This window comes from Gekko japonicus, unplaced genomic scaffold (assembly GCF_001447785.1).
Source record: "Gekko japonicus isolate JY-2015 unplaced genomic scaffold, Gekko_japonicus_V1.1 scaffold1023, whole genome shotgun sequence".
Lineage (NCBI taxonomy): Eukaryota > Metazoa > Chordata > Lepidosauria > Squamata > Gekkonidae > Gekko > Gekko japonicus.
Genome location: NW_015163118.1, coordinates 593,056 through 617,557, shown reverse-complemented (window position 1 = coordinate 617,557; position 24,502 = coordinate 593,056). Strand labels below are relative to the sequence as shown.

At 43.8% G+C, this 24,502-nt stretch overlaps 1 protein-coding gene across 1 annotated transcript in view; it reads right to left on the bottom strand.

Moving 5' to 3' along the window:
* Window positions 1–24,502, bottom strand: part of LOC107106673 (diacylglycerol kinase beta-like) — an 80,312-nt gene that overhangs the window by 49,436 nt on the left and 6,374 nt on the right. The window contains exons 3-8 of the mRNA XM_015406857.1: window positions 19,648–19,668; window positions 13,225–13,390; window positions 12,008–12,070; window positions 10,085–10,339; window positions 7,428–7,598; window positions 715–764 (exon numbers count right to left, since the gene is read on the bottom strand). Of these exons, the coding sequence (XP_015262343.1) occupies window positions 715–764; window positions 7,428–7,598; window positions 10,085–10,339; window positions 12,008–12,070; window positions 13,225–13,390; window positions 19,648–19,668 (726 nt within the window). The remainder of the gene's footprint in view (window positions 1–714; window positions 765–7,427; window positions 7,599–10,084; window positions 10,340–12,007; window positions 12,071–13,224; window positions 13,391–19,647; window positions 19,669–24,502) is intronic.

The following is a 24,502-nucleotide window of genomic DNA, read 5'->3' as shown; positions in this document are numbered from 1 at the left end:
AAATTCCATTCCATGAATGGAACTCATGGTCCTTAGCAACCAATGTTAGTTTGTTACTGTCAGCATTTAGTTGTACCCAGCAGTGCAGATGGAATATAAAATGTGGAAGTCAGATCAGTACAAGGATTTCTAATCCTGAATTCGTGTTGTTAGCTAGATGCCCCAGGGGAAAAAAAAAACATTAGGTAAAGTAATACAGAAAACCATAAGGGGCCAGGAACAGAACATGCCATTCTGACACAGGCGATACAAACATAAGGAATGATCATATGGAGATGCTGACATTCATCAGGCAGCAGGTTCCATAGCATCAACCTCTGGTATAACATTACAAAGCAGGACACCTTGCTTCTGGACCCTCCCCCCATTGACAAAAAGAGGGAAACCCATTATTAACCCTGAAGTAAGCAGGCTTGTCAATAAGGAGTGGACACCGATTTCATTGACCTGATTATGATCCCACATCACAGGATACGACCTGGGTTTTATCATCCTGCTTAGGGCCTTCACCCCCTAAGCTCTCAGGATCCTCCCCATTTCAAGGTCTGAACTTCAGGAGTTGAAACATCTCTACCCACAGATGCCAGTCAGACTTCGCCCAGTGTGCATGTGATTCTCTACACAAGAGGACAGCCTCCCCAGCAGAAGAGCTTTCAGGCATTAGAGAGATAGCTCCCTTTCTTGAGAAAAGCAATGCTTTGAAGCATGTCTTACCGAGCTGTCCAGGAGGCCATTGCCATCTGTGTCATAGAGACGAAACATAACTGCAGAAGAACACAAACGCAGACGGATTAAAAAATGCATGCCCCCACCGGCATCATGAGCACACTCACTTGTTCCTCTTCCTTGTAAACTGCACGAAACTAGTCTTCAGTTAACACTACATATTGGATATACTATATCTAAACAAATATCCTAACTGTTGCCCAAAGGTTAAGCAGAAACGGAAGACCTTTCTTGTACTGTTGCACTGGTATAGTGTACCTGAATATCCTATGGGGTTTCTAAGCAGCACTATATAGGTTGTTTTCACTAAAGAGAAGGAAGGTGTGGGAAGGCCATTTGCTTCCTGAAACTAGTATGAAGAATAGTTGACCCTGGAATGGCCCCGCGAAGTCCAAGTGGAGCCGAGACTAGGGCTTGTGGGAGGACTCCCAGGCTCTAGCGGGGGCCCAGGGAGGCTCGGGCCGGGACTCTTGGCAGGGCAGACACCTCTTGACCCGGTCCTCGATGCCTAAAATTGCATCTACATCAAATGATAGGGTCATCAGCAAGAGGAAAAATCCTCTGGACTGTGTTTCAGTCATCATCAGTAAATGAAAGGGAAGCAAAGCGGGAAACCAGTGTGGGCTGGAGGTGGTACAGCAGGAGGTGGTACAGCAGGAGAGGAGATGTTTATCTGAGGGAATACCAATGAAGGAATAAGAAGAGGAGAATTGCAGCAAGCACTGCTTTTACATAAGGTTTAAAATGTTATTCTCAGTTAAGAAAGCTGACTTCCTATAAAAATAAGTTTAGATAAAGGCTAAAACTAGTGAGATCTGAGGTGAGGATCTCATCCTTGTTTGGGGTTGGGTTTTTTTTGTAAATTGTGGTTGCTTGGCAAATTGTGGAAGCCACCCCTCATAATCTGGCCAAGAGTCTGGAGGCTGTGGTGGGATGGTTAAAACAGAGTAGGCTGAGGCTGAATCCAGCGAAGACAGAGGTTCTGTGGCTGATAGGGCACATTGGGGCTGGGGCATAGACTTCCCACTCTTGACAGGGCGCCACTAACACCGGTGCAGTCTGTCAGGAGTTTGGTCCTGGTCCTGGATGCCTCCTTAACTATGGAGACCCAGGTCATGAATATTGCCAGACTGTCGTTTTTCCATCTACGCCATCTAAGTCAATTAGCCCCTTTCTTGTCATGCCCTGACCTAACCACAGTAAACAATGCAACAGTTACCTCCAGATTAGACTACTGTAACTCATCTACACTGGCCTTCCCTTGAGACTGACCCAGAAACTCCAGCTGATCCAGAATGTGGCAGTGTGAGTCCTGAAAGGAACGCCATGGACAGCACATATATAGCCTGTGCTGCGCCAGCTACACTGGCTTCCAGTGGAATACCGAGTCAGAGTCAAGGTTTTGGTACTGACCTTTAAGGCCTTGAGCGGACTGGGACCAGCATATTTTTAGGACCGTCTCCCCTGATATGTCCCCAAGGAGAGCATCACACTCAGCTGAGAGCAATCTGCTGGTGATCCCTGGCCTGAAAGCTGTCCTCGACCAGAGCCAGGGCTTCTTACCCCTGACTCTGACCTGCTGGAACTCTCTGCCAACTTCCATCAGGGCCCTGTGGGACTTAATGCAATTCCACAGGGCTTGTAAGGCAGAGATGTTCTGCTAGGCTTTTGGTTGAGGACAGCAATGGTTTTCCATCATAGCTGGCACCCTCCTCTTCTTTTTTTCCACCTTGCCCAATTCAGCCTCCTCCTAATCTGCCCATGAGATGGAAGAACAGTTGAGAGCAGATTTTAGACTAAATTACAGACACCATCTGGAGACTGTGTAACTAGGATTAATTGATCTGTCGATTTTAAATTGTATTTGTATGTTTTTAACCTGTTGTAAATCGCCCAGAGCTCTGTGTACTCAGGTATGGGGTGATTCAGAAATTCAATTAATACTGATGATGATGATGATGATGATGATGATGATGATGATGATAGGCCTCCATGTGGGCAATCTGTCTCCCCTCACAAACCTAATTACTCCATGAGTTTGGGGGAGGCGATTTATATCAAGAACATTATTACACTAGAGGAAATGGTTAAATACCTGGGTTGCCAAGTCCAGGTTGGGAGATTCCTGGATCCTAGCAAGGGTAGGATTTGGAGAGAGGAGGGACCTTAGTAGGGTATAGTGCTGTGGAGTCCACCCTCCATAGCAACCATTTTCTCCAGGGAAACAGATCTCTGTAGTTTGGAGATGAGTTGTAATACCAGGAGATCTCCAAGCCGCACCTGAAAGTTGGCAACCCCGTTAAATGCTTCCTCCTCCTCCTCCTCCTTCTCCACTTCAAGATTAGCAGCTATGCTTATCAGGACTTACACCTCCCCATTTACATCTGTTGAAGGATCACACTGGTGGGAATGCAGGCACATGCACTGCAAACATAGAAGCCTCCACTCTCTCTTGCAAGGGAGGTATTAGCTGGTATTGTGCTGCCATCTTGAGCATTTTTGTTGGGATCTGTATGTCTAGGGTTCCAGTCATGGAACTCCAGTATCATGTATACTTTGAGCTCTATTCAGAGCCTTCAAGGAAAACAGGGCACCTTTCTGTCAGCTCTTCTCCTGCAACTGAAGCAGCTCATTAAAAGATCAAAAAGAGTTCTTCAGTGCTTCTTTTTATCTTGTGAGATGAGAATAAACTAACTCTAAGTATAGCAACGCACCAAGTCTGAGGGACAGTGAGATCTGCTTCTAATAAAGACAAGCCCTGCTCAGATGTGTGATGGAACTTCAAAGCCTGCATGTGCTTAAACCCACCCTGAAATCAGCCAAGGAAAACTGCTTTATCTATTTGGTATGTTGCACGTCTTTATGCATGGTTAACAGCATATCAAATGCGCAGAAAAATAATTAAGAAATGTCAAAACCAGATTAACACATTGGCAGAATTATTATGAAACAATGGCAACATTAATTTGTACTCCATCATAATGAGAATGTAATCCTTGCAGAGCTAGATACCCAGCAATAATTTCCTCCTGTTGTTAGTGTTGCTTCAGGTGCTGTATTTTTCTGATTGTTCCTGATGTTGTGATTCTGTACTGAACTTATCTTCTGATCTCAGCTCCATGTAATATCAGTCTATTCATACTTACTGCCACATGCAATATCAGTTGTTCCTCCAACAACAAGAAGAACAAAAACCCTACCTGTAAGCTTCTCTAGTCATTCTTTATGTAGGTTCATCTGAAATTCTTTGATTTCACCCTGGTCTACCTACACATGGGTCTTTTTTAAATGGTTAAAAAGCACATGAGAACATGCCAAGAGCACCAGAGGGCAGTCTTGTACAGCTGTTCTCTAATATCAATCTAAAACCCGGTCATAAATTATTTACTGAGGTTTTAGCTCTGTGCATTGTGGAAATTAACAGAGAAGCTGCAGCAGCTAGAATTCCCTCTCTTTATAGCACGATTTCTGGGCATCTTCATCCATTCACTTGTCCTCTTCAGACCTTTATAACTAGTTTGGCTCATAAAGCAAATAAGACTTCATATGCAATTCTAGAATTGTTCAGGTAACGAGAGAGGAGCAGTTTGGCCTCAGAAAACACCTAGTTGTACATACTGTTAGTAATCCCTACCAATGTATACTGCAAAAAGCAGAATAGTTATAAAACAGCATTGTAGGGTTGTCCTTAGGATACATACTGTGAGTAACCCTTCTTGGCAAAAACATTTCAGCTCAAATGTATTCACAGACTGTCTCAGTCACAGAATCAATGGAAATGTGATGTAGAATTGGCCTCTAGAGAGAACACAAGGTTGGATCCAGCACAAGATTTCTGCTTACACTAGAGTTCCTGCGTGAGTGGAAATGCAAGAAAAAGACTGCAGTAGCTGCTCACACTAAGTCAAACATTGTATCCGCACTTACATTTTCACTTGTGAAAGATCTTGCACAATCAATTTCTGGGTATGGTGATATAGAGAAAAGATGGAACTAGGTGTTGCATAAGATTTTGCACAACCGGAACCATGCAAAGTCTGTTTATGCTTCTGTTTGCATGCTGCTGGGTTCAATACAGAGGGTGTATAATTATTTTCTAATGGCAAATGAGTCAGCCAGTCACCTTGTCACAAGTAGGGAGGTACCAGAAAGTAGGATGGGCCGAGGGAAGGGAGAGAATCCCTGTGACAGTGTGAATCAGTTCTGAGAAGTGTTTGTCAGATAATGCCCCTATGTACTCATCGCCCTTCTTTTCTGGAACCAGGATCATAAGGATGAATCAATCAGAGTGCAAGGGACCATGTTGCCCCCTAACTTTAATTTCAAGTTTAAAATCAACCTTTAAAGTTTGAAATCAAAGCTGCCTTGAGTAAAGAGGAAGGGCTGGGTATAGATATTTTAATGAGTAAATTAACAATGTGAGTTTTGAAATTTTGCCTGATTTCTGAGTTGCCTGATTTCTGAAATTATATATCAAATTTGAGCTCTTTAAAAAATCTTCTTGCTTGGCTTCCGGTCTGGCTCCCGCGAAAGGCGGACGCATCCTTGGGTTGCTCCCGAGGGGCGTCTCGCCCGCCCGCGGTGGAGGAGGGAATCCGCGCGAGCGGAGACCCGAACGAGCCCCTCAGGATGTGAGGAGCTCGGATCCGGGGCGCTTTAGGGCGCTCGAGGGGGGAGTCTCGCTCTCAGCCGAGAGGTTGGAGACGAGGCGCCCGCCATGCCCTGCCCCTTTGGACCTTGCTGCGTGAGCGATCCCGTTTTACGGGGTTTAGCGGAGCCACCAGACGTCACCGAGTGATAAAGCGATCATCCGAAAAAGTTGAAAAAGAAAAGATCGGCCTAACTGTGAGTTGTCAAAATGCAAAGAAAAAGATCTAAAACCGCTTCCCCCCCACCCAGCGAAAAGGCTAGGAGGTTAACCCTCTAACTGCATAAGCGAAAAAGAAAAGGAGGGGGGGAATGGACTGAGCGAACAGTGATGTTTTCCCTTGATGTATTTGAAATAAAGCGAGAGAAAGTTTTGTCTCTCTGGAGCACAATTTAAGAACTTTCTAAAAGTAAACAAAAAAGAAAAGATGTCGGAGCTGGGCAAAAACGAGCGGAAGGGAGGGACTTCCGTCTGGGCGTTTGCTTGTGTGTGAGAGCCGGCTGTTTAGTGTTTTGGATTGTTTATGGTTGTGAATCCGACGGGAGTTTTGTAAAATGGAAAAGTTTGAACTGTGACAGCGAGGAGTGCCTGGCAAGCGCTTATATACGTCCAGTTTCGAGGAGGACCCAATAGAGAGTTTGGGAGCGGAAATAAAAGCGAAATGAAATTAATACCATTCTCAAAGTTGGGGACCTCCAAGGCATGAAAGGAAGAGGATTTATAGTGCATGAACTGAGTATGTTAACAGCAACCCGAAGGAGGATTTAACAAGCCGGAAGTAGAAGACAACAGAGGAAGCCCCTGCACGTCAGCGATAGTAAAAGTGCCCAGCACGCAAAGAAGCGGTTCTGACTGTGTCCAGAAGAGATTTTTCTTTTTTTATTAACAGAAACTCAAGGGAACTCAAGGGAACATTAACAGAAATTCAAGGGAACATTACTAACATATTAACAGAGAATTATATGTGACTGAACTAAGAAAAGAAGTTTGACAACACACAGAAGAAGCCCAAGAAGATTAATTGGACATTACTAACAGTTTAATTTACCAGTTTATATATCACTCAGCTTTCTCTTTCTCCCGCTGTCTACCCTTCCCTTTTTTTTTTCTTTTAAGCGAAATACCTCCCCTTTTTAGGGGAGCTAATAAAATCTTTACAAAAAAAATCTTCTTGCTTAACTGGGTCAGGGCAAAACGTTAAAAAGGCAATGCAATGTATTCAATGCAGCTTTGATGGTCTGGAAAGAAGGAAGATGATTTTCCAAGTGCTGTTTAAGACAAGTGAAAGAAAACTGAGAATGCTATTGGATGTCCCAAACAATAGCCGACTGGCCTCAATGATTGCTCAGTGGCTGGATTTGGGGGATTATAGTTGGTGATTGTCTGACACAAGGAGGACCAAGATTGCTACCACTAAAATATTTTAAACCAATAAAAGAAATACATGTCAGAGGGGTTGCTATGCTTTTTTGAGGTGCTGAAAGCTGAAGCTGTGAAGTTCACTGTTAATGTTCTGTCTGTTTTTGCTGTCCAAGAGAAAAAGAATGCAACACAATTGTTTAAGAATTTGTTGCCTTAAACCTTTCTGACAGTCTCCAAATGTAGTTGGCAGACAAACACATATTGGATGTCTCTCCATCTAGTCCTGATGGGAACCCACAGATTCAAAGAAAAGGGTCCACAACCTGAGGCCTGTTTTTAGGCTTCTGAAGGAAAGACAAAAGAAAAGCGAAAAGGGCCATAAGAAGAAGAGGCGGGAAGCAGCAAACTCCAGCCAGCTAATACTCAGGGATGTCACACAGAATGATGCTGCGTAGCTAGCATATTTGCCTACAGTGCTGTATTAGATGAGCACCTTGTCACCTGGTTCATTCACAGGACTCACACTGAACTGGCCCTTAACCACTTGCCACTTAATATCATTTCCTGCCTCCCCTGAACCACCCACCCTCCTGGACACCCACTGATACTGCTGCCTGTGATCACAGCACCAACAGGCTTGCATCTGATGCTCTAATCACATACATTCTTCCTGCCCCCCCCCAGCACTTACACTCCAGCTTATCCTCAGCCCGTCCCCTTTCCAGCAGTGACAGGTAGCAGACAATGTCCTTCAGGTAGACTACCTGAGCCAGAGGGGCTGGCGAGTGCAGACTGGCAGTTTTCAGGGAGTTGTGACTCTTTCGGAGGCTGAATGGTAATTTCTTTTCCAGGCTTCTGGAGCCTATAGGGGGAGACACAGATATTCGCATATATTTTAGAAGTACAGAACAGATTTTGGACCATGCAGTCAGGTGGAGACCATTTAAAATTATTCAGCCTTATTTGGATTAATTCTGCCAGTAGCACAATGACCTCAGGAAGAGTTCACATACTTTCCCCCGTAACCCAGTCCTATATGTCTGGTTTATTTCTAGCAGCGTAAACTAACTGGGACTGCAACAGCTAAAACACCCTAATCCTGGCACATTGGACATAACCATCCTCCTACCTGGAAAAAAAAAGTCCATCTGGTTCCTTGCTTCCAGGAAATCTGTTTCAGCTTTCATGACCCTCTAGCAGTTGAATGTTGTGAAGCTATCCGTGCCAGTGCTGTGGAGGCTCAGGAATGACCAGGGAGGTATATCAGTGTGCCCTTCCTCCCTGCCTTTACCCTTTCCAGGATGAATGTCAAACACGTTTTTACTCTGTTCATGATTTGCTTATTAGTTCCATATAGCGGTTTTATGGTATTCTATATCTTGTTGTGTGATGTGTTGTATGCATTAATTGGTAGTGGTGTAGATTATAAATTGTCTCAAGGAGAGGGTGCAAGGGGCAGAAATCTTTAGACATACATTAAAACAGGGGTGTCAAACATATGGCCTGTGGGCCGGATCTGGCCCCTGCAGGGCTCAGTTCCGGCCCGCGAGCTCTTCTTGAGTTTGGAGGTAGGTGGGTGGTGGGCTTCCTCCCTCTCCTGTCCATGCACAAAGCCCCATAAAAGCCAAGCAAAAGATGCTCCATTCCTCATCCCCTCCACATGTTTTTTGCTCCCTGTAGTGTTCAATTGTATATCTCTCTGCAGATTTAAATGGTGGGTTTTTAAACTGGACATAAACCCATATAAAATTGAATCGACCACTAAAGGGAGAAAAATACGTGCAGAATAGAAATACCCTCCCCTCCCCAAAGAAACAGGAACTTACAAGCGAGGAAAATGAGAATGGGGAAAAGCCCATGTTTATAGAAGGAGGCTGGGCTCTGACTTCTGCTTTAATTACGTGATTTAAATGATATATTTTAATGATTTTAAAAGATTGTGTTTATTATTGTTACTTGGGTCCTGAATGTGTCTGCAGAAAGGTCGGGCATATACACACCCACAAATAAATAAATAAATAACATCATCCTCAACCCCAGTGAAGTTTACATTTATTCATATTCATCCCCCTTGCCTTGGCTTCTCCCTCCCCTCCCTCTATTCTGTCCCCAATGCTGAGTATTATATGGTAAGCTCCTTGTAGGTGGGACTTGTCCTTTGTTTATACTGTAAAACACCATTTGAATTCGTTGCTAATGAATAAGGATCAGTATATATATTTTTGCCACTGCAAACTTGCACATTTAGGACTGCATGTCTCATGCTAGAGGAACGAACTTGCAGTACAATGCTTTTCAATATATGTAAATAAGACATGCTTCCAAACCAGAAATTGCTGACCACGGAAATTAAAGCAGCAGTCTCCGATGATATTGCACCACTCATGCAAACTGTATACTCGCACACAATTGAACTAGTAAGTCTGACATATTATGTAAAGTATGACCCAGCCCTATTACTTGAGATGGAGGACATGTCCTGGAAGAAGAAACCAAAGAGAAAAGGAAGTTATCGACTAGAAAGAGATAATGAAGCAATTGGTCTCTGGATGCAAGCACAGGTGAAGGGAACTCTGGCTCTGGGGACTGAAGAGACTTGCATTCTCCTTCACTAACCCTATCCTGGCAGAAGCAGTCCTGTGGAGGCAGTGAGTCATTCCATGGCTCCACAATGCTGTTTCCTGTTGCCAGGGAACAAAGATGTTGGCTGACAGGATCTCAGCAGGAAAATAGGCCTTTCCACCTCAAAAGTAAACAAAGGTGCTATGATGCTACAGAATCTGCTGTGCTTAAAATATAAATGTGCTTCACAGCTGAGCTCAGGCAGCTGGCGGCATTGCTGCAGATGAATTAGAGTGATGTAAATACAATCTTGTGTTTGCAAAGACAGCAGCAACATGCTTTCTCTCAGTGCCTCAAAGGAAACTCCCAGGGTGCATGTCTACCGCTGTGGAGGAAATGGATGCAGCTGAGCCTGTGGAGAGACAGGATGTTGAAAATAACATAGATATTAAGTCCATGAAAAAAATGAGTTTTGAAATTTCTCTTTGCCTATAAAAAGAGCCTTTTGCTTTCCAAATTCTCCCAGAGATCTAAGGTACAGCACAGATGGAAATTTTGCTTCAAGTTTCTTTACCTGACTTCTCCAATGGACTTCACCACTTTTTATTTATTTATTTGGTTTATACCCTGCCCTCCCCACCAAAGCAGGCACACCACTTTCACAGCTGATAACAGAAAACAAGAGAAAGAGAGTGCCATAGTTTGGGGTTGTAAAATTGGTTCCACAAGAACATCTAGGGGAAAATGATGGCATTCACATAAGCCCCCCGAAAAACAAGGACTCACCTGGGGATTGTGGGCTAAGCAGGGAGACTGAGGAGATCTTGGAGGACCCTGAGGAGTTGTGAGCAGACGGGGTACCGGCAGCAGATTTCTGCGATGATGACCTGGACCAGCTAGGTGAGGCATTCCCGAGGGTGTTGTTGGCTGTTGGAGTGGGACTTAGAGATGCTGGCTGCTGCTCTGCTAGGTTTGCCTGGGGGCTTTTGGATTCAGGTGTGTGTCTTCCTATGGAACTTAACAGAGTCTTCCCATTGATCCCTGTAATGCAAACACATCCATGAAGCCAGCACTCCATAAGAAACTTTGTTCTTCTATGCACGCCAGCCACTTGGGGCAAGAACTGTCATTCAAGTTCCTGGGGAAGTGGATAAGTAAATTTTTTTAAAAAATGATTGATAATCAAAATAATATGTTCCTCTCATGATATTTCTTAAACCTGCTACCCAAATGAACAATGTAAAATACATTAATGTTACTAGAACTATAAATCAAAAGGAAAAAAGTCAGCCTACAAACAGATATGGGATAACTGGAAAAACAAACACAACGATTTTATTTCCCTGAATATTGAGTGAATGACGTGGGGTTTTTTGTTGCGCTGTTGCTGCTACTACTGTTTAATTGGATTGTGTGTTCTGGATTGATTGCCCGATTGTTGTATAAGCTACCTTGAAGGCTTACCTTGAAGTGGAAAGTCAGGATAGACAAGCAGACTGGCCCTGGACCAATCACTCTCTTGCACGACAATCTGTTTCACAGGCTTGTTGTAAAGATTACAGGATGGGAGAAGAATAGGGTTGCCAGGTCCCCCTTGGCCAATGGCGGGGGAGCAGGGGGTGTAGGGTTGACAGCTCCAGGTTTGGAAACTCCTGGAAACTTGGGGGTGCGGCCTGGGGAAGACAGGGATCTCACTGAGGTACCATGCCACAGAGTCCATCCTTCAAAGCATCCATTTTCTCCAGGATCTCTGTAGTCTGCAGATGAGCTGTAATTCCAGGAGATCCCCAGGCCCCACCTGGAGGCTGGCATCCCTAGCTCAGAAGAATATACTGCCTGGGGCTCCTTGAAGGAAGAGTGGGGTGAGGGGTGATTGATAGATCAACCTCTGCTCGTTTCCTCTGCAATAACTACAGTGGTTGGTTAAAGGACATTTGCTTTTACCATTTTCTTTAACTATCCAGGGGTCATTTCCTGCGGGAGCGCACAGGAGTGGAGCTCCGGCAGTAAGGAGCCCAGGGGGCGGCCACATGCAACAAGCCCCACCTCCTGCTCCCAGCAGCCGTCAGTCGGGCCATGATGAGCAAGAAGCAGCCAGGTAAGTTGCAGAGCCCCCCTCCCCCCCCCGGCTTGCTTTCAGGTACAAACTCTCCCTCCACTGTGAGGACAGATCTGCACGTCCCCCCCCCCCAATAGCTAGGAATCCAAAACAGTCCAGTGGAGCCTGAGCGGTGGGTGTTGCCTTCTGACACACTTCCAGTGATGTCAGGGGGTGTGACATATGCAAATAAGTTATGCTAATAAGTTATGCTAATGAGCTCCTGAACCTCTTTTTCTACGAAATGACCCCTGTATCTATCTAACCTGGATGGTAGGTGACCACCTGTCTGTGATACCAGAAATGCAGAGCTGAAAGAAAGACATTCCTTCATGCTGACTTTCCTGGCAGGGCATAATAGTTACAAATGCCAGGCCAAATTTAAAATGCTTTGGTACTCAAGTGCTGTTTGCTTTACATGTTTACTTAGTCACAGCATGTCTCTGTACAGGATTCCAGACAGAGGGAGTCCCTGGCAAAAAGGAGAATAAGCAAGAAAAGATGGTGCTGGAAGTGAAGCTGAATACAGCTGTATTTATGTCTGTAGAATTCCTGTTTAAAAGTGGAGCATATTTTTCATATGCACTCATAGAAACACTCAGCACTGATACCTGTGACAGGAGCGCAAGCAACTTCTGTCTGGATGGAGATGCCTGTATCAATAGTCTTGCCTTCTGAATAAGAGAAAGAAAAAGAAGAAAAACATTACACATTTTAATAGTGGATGTTTGTTTAATGTTTATTGCAATAAAAGTTTATTGCAACCTTAATTGCAAGCCATTGCAATAAACAGCTGTCACCCTATTTCAGCCAACCTCTCTTTCTTGGAAGAGCATAAGAGAACAGAAAATATTTGGTTAGAGTACTAAGGGGTTGCATGGAAACATCCTGCCTCAACTTCAGTGTAGAGTATAAGCAGAAGGTATTAGGACCTGACCAAGGTTGTAGGCAGTCCTGCCTGAATCTAGACCTGAAGAGTGCAGAGGAACCAAAAGTAGTAGGGAGCTGCAGATAGTATGAAGGCATATGGCTAGTACAGCTACGTTGGCCAAACAAGAGCAAGAAGGACAAGCTCCTAGTGTTTATACCAGGCCTGGCCAATCTAGAGGCTTCATACTGGCTGCCAAATGCAGACGTCAGTACTGCATCCCTCTGTTCTCTTTGACTCAAGGAACCAGTAACTCACTCAGCTAAGTCCCAGATCACAAGGTTCAGGTCCCTGACAGCAGGAAATGGTGGGGAAGTTCATTTTGTACTGAATGTCAGTCTAATAGGTGGCATGCAGTGGATCCTGGGCTTTCAGTATGTGATGAAACAAATGCTTGTTCCTTTGATCAACTCACAACACAGCTCATATTTATCACACCACTACATATCTACATAGTAGCTGCAGTCTGAGTTGTAGCAATACAAAGCACCTCTGAGCAATACACAAATAGCAATGACATTTGTTGGACCACCTTTATTGAGAAAAGTGTGTGCAATTTTATTTATTTACCTTATTTATATCCCACCTTTCTCCCCAGTGGGGACCCAAAGTGGCTGACATTGTTCTCCTCTCTCCTGTTTTATCTTCATAATAACAACTTTGTGAGGCAGGTTAGGCTGAAAGTGTGTGACTGGCCCAAGGTCATCCAGCAAGCTTCCATGGCATGAGTGGGGACTTGAACCTGGGTTTCCCATTTCCTCCTGTGACAATTTAACCATCTGACTCAACAGGTGGTGATCAATTACATATTCTCACAAGTGAGTAGTTGATTCAATATGCAGTCACTTGTGAAGTGTGATGCAGTCAGAGATCTGCTAGAGGAGAATTCATGCTACTCACCAAGAGTATTGAGCTGGGGAATGCTGGAACTTTGCCGCTGGCTCTCTGGGGAATTCTGGCAGATTTTCCGCTTGAAGGACATGAAGAGATGCTGACATAGCTCCTCTGCAATGTCCACTTCCAAGTATGTTCTCATGAAGAGCTGGAACCCCTCATAGTCAATAGGCTAGACAGAGTAGAAGAGGATAAAGCTGGGAATCCCATTAGAAACTCCGACGTCATAGTCAGTTCCCCCCCCCCCCCCCGCACCTTCATTTACAGACTCCCTGCCATATTGAGGTGTACAGAAACAAAGTTCTTTGCCTGCAATGACTGGAAACAGTCACACAACACTGGCAATTGCTAATATATATAAATGTAAACCTGAGATAATGATTGGAAGCTTTTGAACAGGTGCTACTGAATATGTCATAGAAACATGGGCTCAGAGGGCTTCAGTGGGAGGGTACCAGGGACAAAGTTGTGGAGAGACTAAATGACTTCTCTTTTCTTGAGGTTCCTGAGTTAATTTTATAAAGGGATCAGAATGGTAATGTAAAGAAACAGCTCAAGCGGTAGCACTGCCAACCTCCAGCTGGGGCTTGGAGTTGGTTGCCATCTCTGGGCTGGGAAATTCCTGGTTGAGCCTAGGAAGGGCAGAGCTTGAGGAAGGGAGGGACCTCAGCAGGATATAATTACCATAGAATCTGCCTTCCAGAGCAGCCATTTTCTCCTGGAGAACTGATCTTTGTAGCCTGGAGATCACTTGTATTTCCAGGAGACCTACTGGTCCCACCTGGGGGCTGGCAACCCTAAGATCTCCTGGAATTACAGCTGATCTTCAGACTACAGAGATCAATTCCCCTGGAGAAAATGGCTGCTCTGGAAGGCAGATTCTATGGTAATTATATCCTGCTGAGGTCCCTCCCTTCCTCAAGCTCTGCCCTTCCTAGGCTCAACCAGGAATTTCCCAGCCCAAAATGGGCAACCCTATCAGAGGATCACTTTTATAAGGGATAGGATTGTAATCTATTGCGGTTTTTATTGTATGCATCACCTTCCTTTTACTGCATTGTCTTCTACCTTTGTAACCTTTCTACACTATATACTGCCATGCCTTAGAAGTTTTTGTTGTGTTAGACTGTTGAACTTATTTGTTATGAGGGCCAGATCTGACATAAATGAGACCTTGTCGGGCTGGACCATGTGTATCATAAAATGTAATGCCAGGTAGCAGAGATATAAACTTTATAAAGGACACACACAAACATAATTAAAGATTTTTTCAAACTTAAAATAAGACATGCTTAAAACATTATCACTCTTGCAATATTTTGTTTATTTAACAGTCTCTGATAACTGACACCTCTTGCTCTGAATTATTACATCAAAACCTGGAGACAATGTCTGTGCTGTAGCAATCTTGAGGTTGTTCAGGTGTGTTTCTGTAAGTTGCAAACCTACTTTTGATTTATTAACATTCATTACAGAAATCTCATGGTCAATGTTCTGAGCCTAAGACCCAGGGGAAAACATGAAATGGCTGGGCATTGTGAGCTTTTGTACATAAGTTGCTTTGTATGCTGATCAAGAACATGTGAAGGCACCATGAAGCAGTGCAAGAATAGAGAGACAGCAATGTATAGTGGTCAGTATCAGTCTACTATCTGGGAAGTCTAAATTCAAAATCTGCAATCTGCAAAGGAAATGTGCTGGGTAAACTTGGTCCGGACACTCACTCTCAGCCTAATCCACCTCACTGGTTTGTTGTTAATCCTCACCTTAGCATTGCTTTCCTACTGAGAAAGACTGAGTCATGAGGTCATAAATACAGTGAAAAAGGGGAGGGAAACCCACTTGCACCCAGGAGAGCCCTGGCATAATGAGCTCAACAACACACACACACACACACACTCTGTAGAAAGCCAAAAAGTTCATACCTTGAATAAAACTTTGTTGATCTTAAAGGTGTTTTGTATCTCTCCCGTGCAATTGAGGGAACTGGGAAAAGCAAGCTCTTGCTCTTTCTCTTCCTTCCCAGGGGATGAGGAGGGGGAGGAGCCTCAGCCAATGGAGGGAAGAGAGGCTTGGCTCAGTAGCTGCTGTGCGTTTGAGAGAGCCTGGCAACGCAAGCTCTTGTTCTTTCCCTCCCTCCTTCCCCAAGGGAGGAGGAGATGAGAGGAACCCCAGCCAATGGAGGGAAGAGAGGCTTTGCTCTGTAGCTCCTATGTAATTGAGAGAGCCTGGCACAGCAAGCTGTGACACAGAAGGAAGCAGGAGAGAGGGAAAAGGAAGCAGAAGAAAGCCAGTTGCTCGTGGGCTGGATAGAAGCCCTGTGGCTCATTTGACACCCCTGTGTTAAACAGTTTTTTGTTTGCATTGTTTTTCAACTCTGTAATCCTAATCTTACTGCATTGTTTATTGGAGATTTTTGCTGTTTGGATTGATCTTTATATGTTGTAATCTGCTTGAAGTTCAATGAGAAAGGCAGGCTATAAATGAAGTAAACAAACAAAGATTCCCCCCACCCTGAAAACTTTAAACAGCCAGTTAAGATGCTGTTTTTAATCTCAGCCCCAGGCTGGTTTTGAATGGCAATTATTTTCCAGGTAGATGTCATTGCCATTTGTTGGAGTTTCAAGTTGCTTACACTTCAGTCATTACAGAATTAAATGTTGTTTGTTGGCAAACAGGATGTTACGTTACATAATGTATTCTACGGCAGGAAAGTTTGTGGGAGTTGTTTACCCTAATGAAGTGATCTGTAACCTTTGTATTGGTCAACTAACAACTTGTTTGTGGAAATGCTTTGATCTAGCATTCATGTATTCACAAGGTTTATGGCTCTCTGTGTGAAGCAGACGGGAAGCTCCCCTCTAGAAGCCAACACAGATAGAAAGATGTAGCTGTTGGCATTTAGTACTGAAAGTAACTGCAAGTATGTAACCTTTTCATTTTATTTCTTTTATCAAAAGTACCTTACCCAAGCTTTATTTTGTTTTGTAGTAAAGATTTTTTTTAACTAATGTGACTCTTGTGTTTGCAAAACGACCATCGATCTTGAATCTCATAATCCCAACACCATTGCAAATGCAGAGGCATCTGCGGGGCAATTTTCCCTGCACTTCCTTGCCTCAGCTCCCATGGCTGCCATTCCCACCTGTGCCACTGGAGGGCCTTATGGGGGCTTCTTAAAAAAATCAGCAGTTGCTAGATTGCATTAAAACAATTTATTATCATGATCTACTAGCTCCCCAGCTTCAATTTTTTTCACAAGTGTAAGCCTTGTAAAAATGTTTACACAAGTAAATATCTAGCCCTTTTCTTTGCAGTGTATGATAAGGGGAAACAATAGCTGGGAATTACTAGATTGTGGCAGTAGATCATTATATTATTGTGCTATAGCTATTAATCAATTAACAATTTTAAAAGTCCTGAAAAATGGGGGGGGGGGGAGGATGGCAGCTGTGGAGGCTGAAGCAAAGAAAAAGGAAGGAAAATGTGGATGGGATCTGCAAAAGTGTTCACTTTCCCATCCACATGTCCAAAGGTGCTTTGGCTGCAGTCTTCCCAAAAAGATCATATCAAACCATGTTTGGGAAAGTTCACAGCAAAGCAAGGGAAAACATGAAAATAGGACAGATAAATATGGATGCTCCAGAAAACACTGTTGTGGTATTCTAACAGGTGAAAACCAAGACTGGGCAAAACATCTATGTGGAAGCAGCCTCAGTGTTAAGCAGTGGGCAATGAAAATGTATATATATGCATATGCAAATAAACAATGGCTATAACAAATATAACAGCCCTAGATTTGGGAACAAGGTTTAACTGACATTGTATCTGCCACTCTAGAAAAACCAAAAGGTAGTAACAATTCCTTCCTCAGCCATGATCTCTGGAAGTGCCATGGTTCCTAAAAGGGGCTCAAAGGGATGGTTCCAGGCCAGTGGTATGCAACTATGTTTCATTACAGTCCAAGTACTTGTAGGTGTGACAGTAGCATGATGGGTTCCTGTAATGTGATGAAGTTGATAAGATAAAATAAATGTTGTGATAGTGACATTTTGGAGACTAAGTAGCAGGGTGGATTTTGCTATTGCATTCATTTATGTTTTGTGTCCAGTAGAAAAATAGTTAAGCAAAGAGAGGAAATATATTCATATCCCAAGAACCCCTCTGAAAAATGAAGACAGAATAAAAGAGATGAAAATAGTGCAAACACACAAACTATCAGCAATACTCTGAAGCTCCTCCTGATGCTTTTCATGTGACTGGGCTAAACTGGAACACATGTGCCCACAAGTGTGTGTGTGTGTAAAGTACTTTCAAGTTGCAGCTGACTTATGGTGACTCCATAGGGTTTTCAAGACAAGGGAGAAGGAGAGGTGGTTTACCATTGCCTTCCTCTGCAAAGTACTGACCCTGCATAGCTCCCAAGAGCTGACGTCATCAGGCTATACTATACTCTTCCACATCCCCATATCCACAAGTATGCAGCAGAAATGCATTGAAGTATATACACACAGACAGAAAACACTAATAAGCAACTACAAGTCTCTCTCCTTCAAACTGAGTAAAGGTCACATTGCGGGAGTAGACAGTACACAAGTGTACACAAGAAAAATGAAGTTTCTCCACACAAGAAAACAGGACAGGTGATGTGCTTATACACGCCAGCAGCAGTGGTACACACTAGATTACATGCACACGTGGACAGCAGCAGCAGTGTCTGAAAAGGAGACGCAGCTAAAGCTCTTGAGGAGTGTGCATCACAACAAACAACTGAATGTACAACATAGGTTGCAGCAAGCAAGCAAGCCTGGTGAGCCCATATGGAGTACTGGCTGTGGAGCAGCAACAGGGCAGACAGCTCACTTCTTCTGTATTCTGTGCACTATTCTACGTGCAGTCCAGAACACACGGAATCCTGGTTCAGAATCTAAGATGGAGGAACCAGAGATTACTTTGTACTAAAGTGAGCAGCTGACATAAAACATTTAGGAGTTTCACAACTTTTCATAATACCATGATTTTAAAAGATGAGGCATGGTCAAAAAACAGCAAAGGGTCTTTCTAGATTTATTTAGTGCATTTCTGTCCTGCCCTTCCTCCAAGGGGCTAAGGGCAGCTGGCATCATTCTCCTCTCCCGCATTCTGTCATCAAAGCAGCCCTTTGAGGTAGGCAATGCTAAGAGAGTGACTGGTCCAAGGTCACCCAGAGAGCTTCATGACCACGTGGCGATTTGAACCTGGGCTTTCTAGGTCTTAGGAGCAAACTAGATGAGGCATTTTGGCACGAGACAGATCTGAGTCCCTTTGACCTGACTCTGATCGTCCCACAGTCAGATGGCAGCTTCCAGAAAGTACATTTCCAAGTCAGGGGCCTGATTCAATTCAGGACTGCACGACAGAGGGACATGGGGCTCCAGCATCCTACCCATGCCATTTTCTTGAACTGAAATTGGGGGCACTATGTGGGTTGTTGGGAGATCCATGTGTACTGCCAGCTACCCATGCAGCCCCACAACATGGCAAATAATTTATCCATGTCCATTTCTGGTCGGAGAGACAGAAGCTGTAAGGTGATAACTACACCACACTGGCTAAAGATATTGCAAAACTTGTATTCTAAATGTGCAGAATAGCTTGCACTCCAAAAGAAGGAGCTACAACACTGCATGAATATTCTTCTTGTTCTTTGCTGTCAAGTCACAGCTGACTTATGGAGACCCCATCGGGTTTTCAAGGCAAGAGACATTCAGAGGTGGTTCGCTATTGCCTGCCTCCACATTATGACCTTGGTATTTATTCCCTTGGAGGTTTACCACCCAAATACTAGCCAGGGTCAACCCTGCTTAGCTTCCAAGATCTGATGACTTGAGATCAGGTGAGCCTGGGCTATCCAGGTCAGGAATATTCTACTCCCCATGATCAGTGATAAGCATACCAGTTAGCTGGCACAGTGATCAGCAAACCAGTTAGCTGGCACTGTATTCACTATGCAACACCATCCTAAGTGGGCTAGGCTCTTTGGCTGAAAGAATCTGGAAAATAATTTGGCCAAAATAAAAGAATACAGAAGAAAAACTTGAATGCTACCTTTGCAGCCAAAATATACTATAGATCATTTAAGACTCATATGTTACCTTTGCACACAATTTATATCAATCTGTGTGTGGTAAACTGACTTCTGCATTGTTTATTGGTGTGCAAACAGTGATGCCAATTCACATCAGTGGCAAAACTTCTCTGCTGATTTGCCTCTCTGTACATGATTCCCCTGGAACTTTGCTGGTCTTTTGCAGAGTGCTGACTGAAACTGTGTGTCTCAACCAGAAGCCTACTTGACTATGAAGGGCTGTCAGTTTACGCAGAAGCAAACATGCAAAGCAACATGTAAACACAACATGTAATAACTGGAGCGCAGAAAACAAGCCTTACTTGGTTCAGAGTGTCTTGTTTCTGAGGGAAAGAAGAGCAGGGAAAAAAAGACAAAGTGTAGTTCAGTGAACAAATGCATAGCAGCAGAAGGAACAGGAGCAGCCTTTCTGCTGGACAGAGCTGACTAAAACACTCAAGGTACAATATGGCACAGTCCTTCCCATGATTGTGCAACCTCAGAATGCATGTGAGGAATCATTATTGGAAAGTAAACACACACCAGAATTCCTTTGAAGATAGAAACACTTAAGACACAAGGAAAGAAGATTTCTGGATGGCCTTCTCCCTGATATATGTTTAGTCAACAGCTAGAAGACAGAGGCTGTGCAAAGAAGAATTAACCACTGGAAAGGTCTGTGTGTCTATCTATCTATCTATCTATCTATCTATCTATCTATCTATCTATCTATCTATCTATCTATCTATCTATCTATCTATCGGCTTTCTGGTGTTTGCATGCTGCCTTCCTTCCAATAAGCTCATGGCAACATATTGAGTTATTTCTGTATATAGTAGTGTTCTGTAAATAGTGTTACTATACTTTAAGAATATTAAGGGAGGGATTGTGGCTTAGTGATAGAACACATACTTAGTGATAGAACACATGGTATGCAGTTAGTAGTGTGGCCTGGTTACTTGTATGTAATTGCTGTTCTTTGATTCTATTTAGAATCCTTTGATCTCTGATACAAGAGAGCTCCTGAGGAAGAGTTTGGAAGGGACTGATTTGCATCAGCAGGCAGAGGAGAGAGCCACATATCATGACAGCTGTCTCCTCTGTAAGGCATTTGGGAGTAGAGGGGGATAAAGGCCATACAAGTGACAGCATGTGCTCCACCCCCTTCTCTTTTTGACCACCAACAAGGGAGACAGCCACCCTCCCTCACTTTACTGAAGAGTAGGTGCTAGCTGGTTGCCCATTTGGAGGCTGAGTAGGAACGTTTTCCCCTTTGGCAGATTGGTATTAGCTTGGGTGGGTTAATTTTCACCTACTCTAAAGTCAATCAGGACATCCACCGGTTTTAGTAATGCCTAGGCACTGGTATTCCACAATGGCATTAGCAGTGCAGGTCAAGCTGCTTGAATGGTACACAGTACAGCTTAGGTGAGCACCCTGGGACATCATTTGGATGGTGAAGGGTTAACCCTCAAACCAGGCCTGGGGTGTTGATACCTTCATGGACCTGGTATAGGAAGCCCTTGAGGGGGTGTCATTATCCTCAACCCATAGACCCTGGGGGTAGGGGGACAAGAAGTGACACATCTCCCTTGAGCATCATGAAGGCCTGTCAAGGAGAAGCTTAAACCATATGTATGTGATGGCTCAAGGCTTGAAGCCAGGGTGGCCTCACCTGTAAATTCAGGGATGCCCAGACAAGAGGGGGCCTGACTTTTCTGCATTCTACCAATGTCACTGTTTGGAATGGGGTTCTGGCCTATGTGGGTATTGCAGATCCCCTTTGATCAATGTAAATGAATAAAATAAATAAAGTTGGCCCTTTTTATTACCCAACAGAAGGTGATGGTTCTCCTTATTCCAGGTCTGCATGCAAAGCTGAGACCTCACATTATCTTTGTCTGAAGCCAATAAACAGAATTATTTGGTGAAAAAGCACATCTTTTATTAACGAAGAGGCTTCTATAAACTAAAAAGAAAGTGGCTATTCATGGAAGATTTCTATGAATGAGAAAGAGGAAGATTTTGAATGTTATGTTTGAAACAGTATTTTAAAGCAAATGGCATTGAAGAAGAAGAGGGGGAAAGGTAAGCTTCTCACATTAGCAGGAAAAGAGACTTTTGCTGAAAGATTTGGCTTACCCTCAACAGCCTGGGCAAGTGCACTATAAAGAATGTATTAAACTGTTGAAAGGCCATTTTGTACCTAATAACAATTTCCCGGTGGAACAATATAAACTCCATCTAAGAGACCAGATGGAAGGAGAAAGTGTCAGAATTCCCTTCAGGTTTGAGGAAATACACTAGAATCACCCCATTGAATGAATAATCCCCCCCCCCCCACAAGTACAGTCACAGGCAACTACTGCAGGCTACTTCTCATATGAATCTAACTCCAGTTCAGAGACCAGATTTCTATTCAGGCAAGCTGTTATTTGAAGGGCATCCATGACCGGCCTCCCAAAAATGATGGGATATCCCCTCAAAGTAACAATTCCTGAGAGCAGTGGAAAGGGGATTGCAATCGTATAATTTTAGCAGTGGCTTACTGGCTCCCCAATACATTACTACTCCAAGGAGAAAGTAGTGGGAAGGGTCTTAAACTAATGAAAACTAAATCATACAAAAGAACTGTAAGAAAATGATTCCCCCCCCCCCCCCCCCTGGTCAACTTCCTCCACATCCTCTGTTGGAAAGCAAATCTGGTTCAAAGAGATTTTAAAGGCAATTAGTCATTAAACCCAATGGCAAATGCAGTAATTTCACTGAGCGGGTAGTAATGAATTATACCTACATAAGTTGCTTTGTGCGATACAAATAAGCACAGTAACAACTCCTGCCAGGGGATGGAAACTGCAGCAAACACTCTTGGTGGAAAACGACACAGCCCACTTTCAGCCACCCACAACACAGCATTTGTCCTGTTCTCTCCTAAGTGCCTAACAAGTACTCTTTTTAATGTGGAGCGAGCGCATTTAGGATTTCTGTTTCTTCCTTTGTTGGCTTGTCCCCAGAATTACTTCATGTGTCAAGACTTTCCTCACAGATTCTTTGTACCCACTTCTTACTTAATTTCGTTTGATACTCTGGAGCCTTTTGTGTTCTTGAATAGCTCTGCAGTTCTCCTCTCTCACCTGGGAACAGCCCATTGTTATAGTGCTTACTAAATCTCCTTTTTCTTTCTATAATAGTGATAATCTGCCCCATTTTCTCAGGGTCACTGCCCTTCAGAAAAGGTTTTCCCACCCCCACCCCTGGTAGAGGCATTAAAGAGCAGGATCTTCTTTATGATATTTCTCTCCATCCCACTCCAAACTTAAAAATAAGGAACTCCCAGGCTCGTAGCTACAGTGGGGGATCTTGGGGCTAGGCCCCCTGACTTACTGGCAAGGCCCCACAACTTCCCATCCACCCCAGGGCCCTCACGTGGCAGCAGGTGCCCCCTAAGAAATGTATATGCCCCCCAACTTTAAAAATCCTGGCTACGGGCCTGGGAACTCCCCCTCACCCCTGCCAATGTAAGGCATAATACTTTAACAAGTTGCATATAACAAAGAATGAACATGATTTCTGTTCCACTTTTGACATCTCAAGGGCAAAAATGCAAAAGCAGCAGAAAAAGAAGCAATTTTAGGCCCCGGTCACACGGCAGGTTTAGGCCCGGAAGAGGGACGGATCGGGGGCGCAGCAAATGGGCGCAATCACACTGCAACATCTGGGAAGCAGCGCGCACCCGTCCCCGATCCGGCCCTTTAGGCCGAAAATGCGCATAGAAAAAAAACCTAGGAAAAGGTAGGACCTACCTGAAATGGCGCAGCAAGCGCGGCCATGAGATCGCTGCCGCACCCATCTTCAGGAGCAATCGAGGCTCCCGGCCGAACGGCGCATATGCACACATGCGCAGCTGGCTGCCTCGCGCTCTCTTCCGTGGCTCCCCCCCGGCATCTGATCATGCCGGGGAGCAACTGCACGGTGGCTCAGGGGATCTGTCAGATCCCACCACCACGTGTCTCTTTTGGTACGGCTCTAAAAAGCCGCACTTTGGCCGTTCTTTTCCCCCCATGTGGCAGGGGCCATAATACAGCAAAAATGCATAAAACAATCTTAACACAAACAACTTTTCCAAATTAGAGACTTCTTATTTCCAATTAAAATCACAACTGTTGCAATTGTACGCACACTTATTATCATCTTGGAATATCTGTTCATAAATAGTGGTAGTGCGATCAGTATTTTTTACAAACTGATGTACAGGAGGGGTGTAACGATTCCTTGTCTTATATGTGTGTGTGTCGCTTTAAAAGTTTGGTTGCATGGCTGTGAGAGATAGTCTAGAGTGGTTAAAACAGGCAAGTGTAGTGTGATTGGTGATTAGCAGAAAGGGGGAGGGGTTTTGGATGTGAAAAATGAGTGGAGGAGTATGGATGTCAGTCTAGAGTGACAGAGGTTTGACAGTTGATGAAGACAGTTGATAAGTTAGTTCGTTTTGAGGTCTGGGGGAGAGACAGTCTTGTGTGTGATACAAGAGTTAAGTTCTGTGTATGAAGAAAAGTTGATTGTATAAGGAAACAGTAAAGTAAAGTTTAAGGGAACAAAAGTTATATGAAAGTCTGAATGACAGACTGGAGTGAAATAAGAAATGTATATGACCCTGAGTAATGAGTTACAAAGTTACCTGAAAGATCCCTGTCAGAAAGGGAGCAGATCTTGTGTGAGACACAACGCAGTTGTTAAAATTATTCACATTACTGGTTACATTGTTCTACACTTTTATTTATGAGTTATTTTAATAAATCTTCTTTTATTTAAGTATACCAGCTCTGAAAGGAATACTTCCTCAGAACCACATTAGTTCCTAGAAAGCCTTAAACTTGACCTAGCTACCCAGTAATAGAAAGAGTAAAAGCATAAAGGTTTGGAAATCCTTTTAAAATTTCCTGGTGGCAGCCGGATATACCCAGTAGAACAAAACATAAAGAACTCTTTTAAAGGGAAACCAGACCTCCCCAGATAAGGGGTCGTCACAAGGGGTTTCTAAATCTAATATCCAGAATGGATTTACATTTGGGACTGTTTATTTTTCCTTGGAAACACAGGTGCAAACATACACTAAAAGATTTCCAACTGGCCTGTACTTTACTTAGATAACTTTAAAAAACAACAACACTTGCATTGATA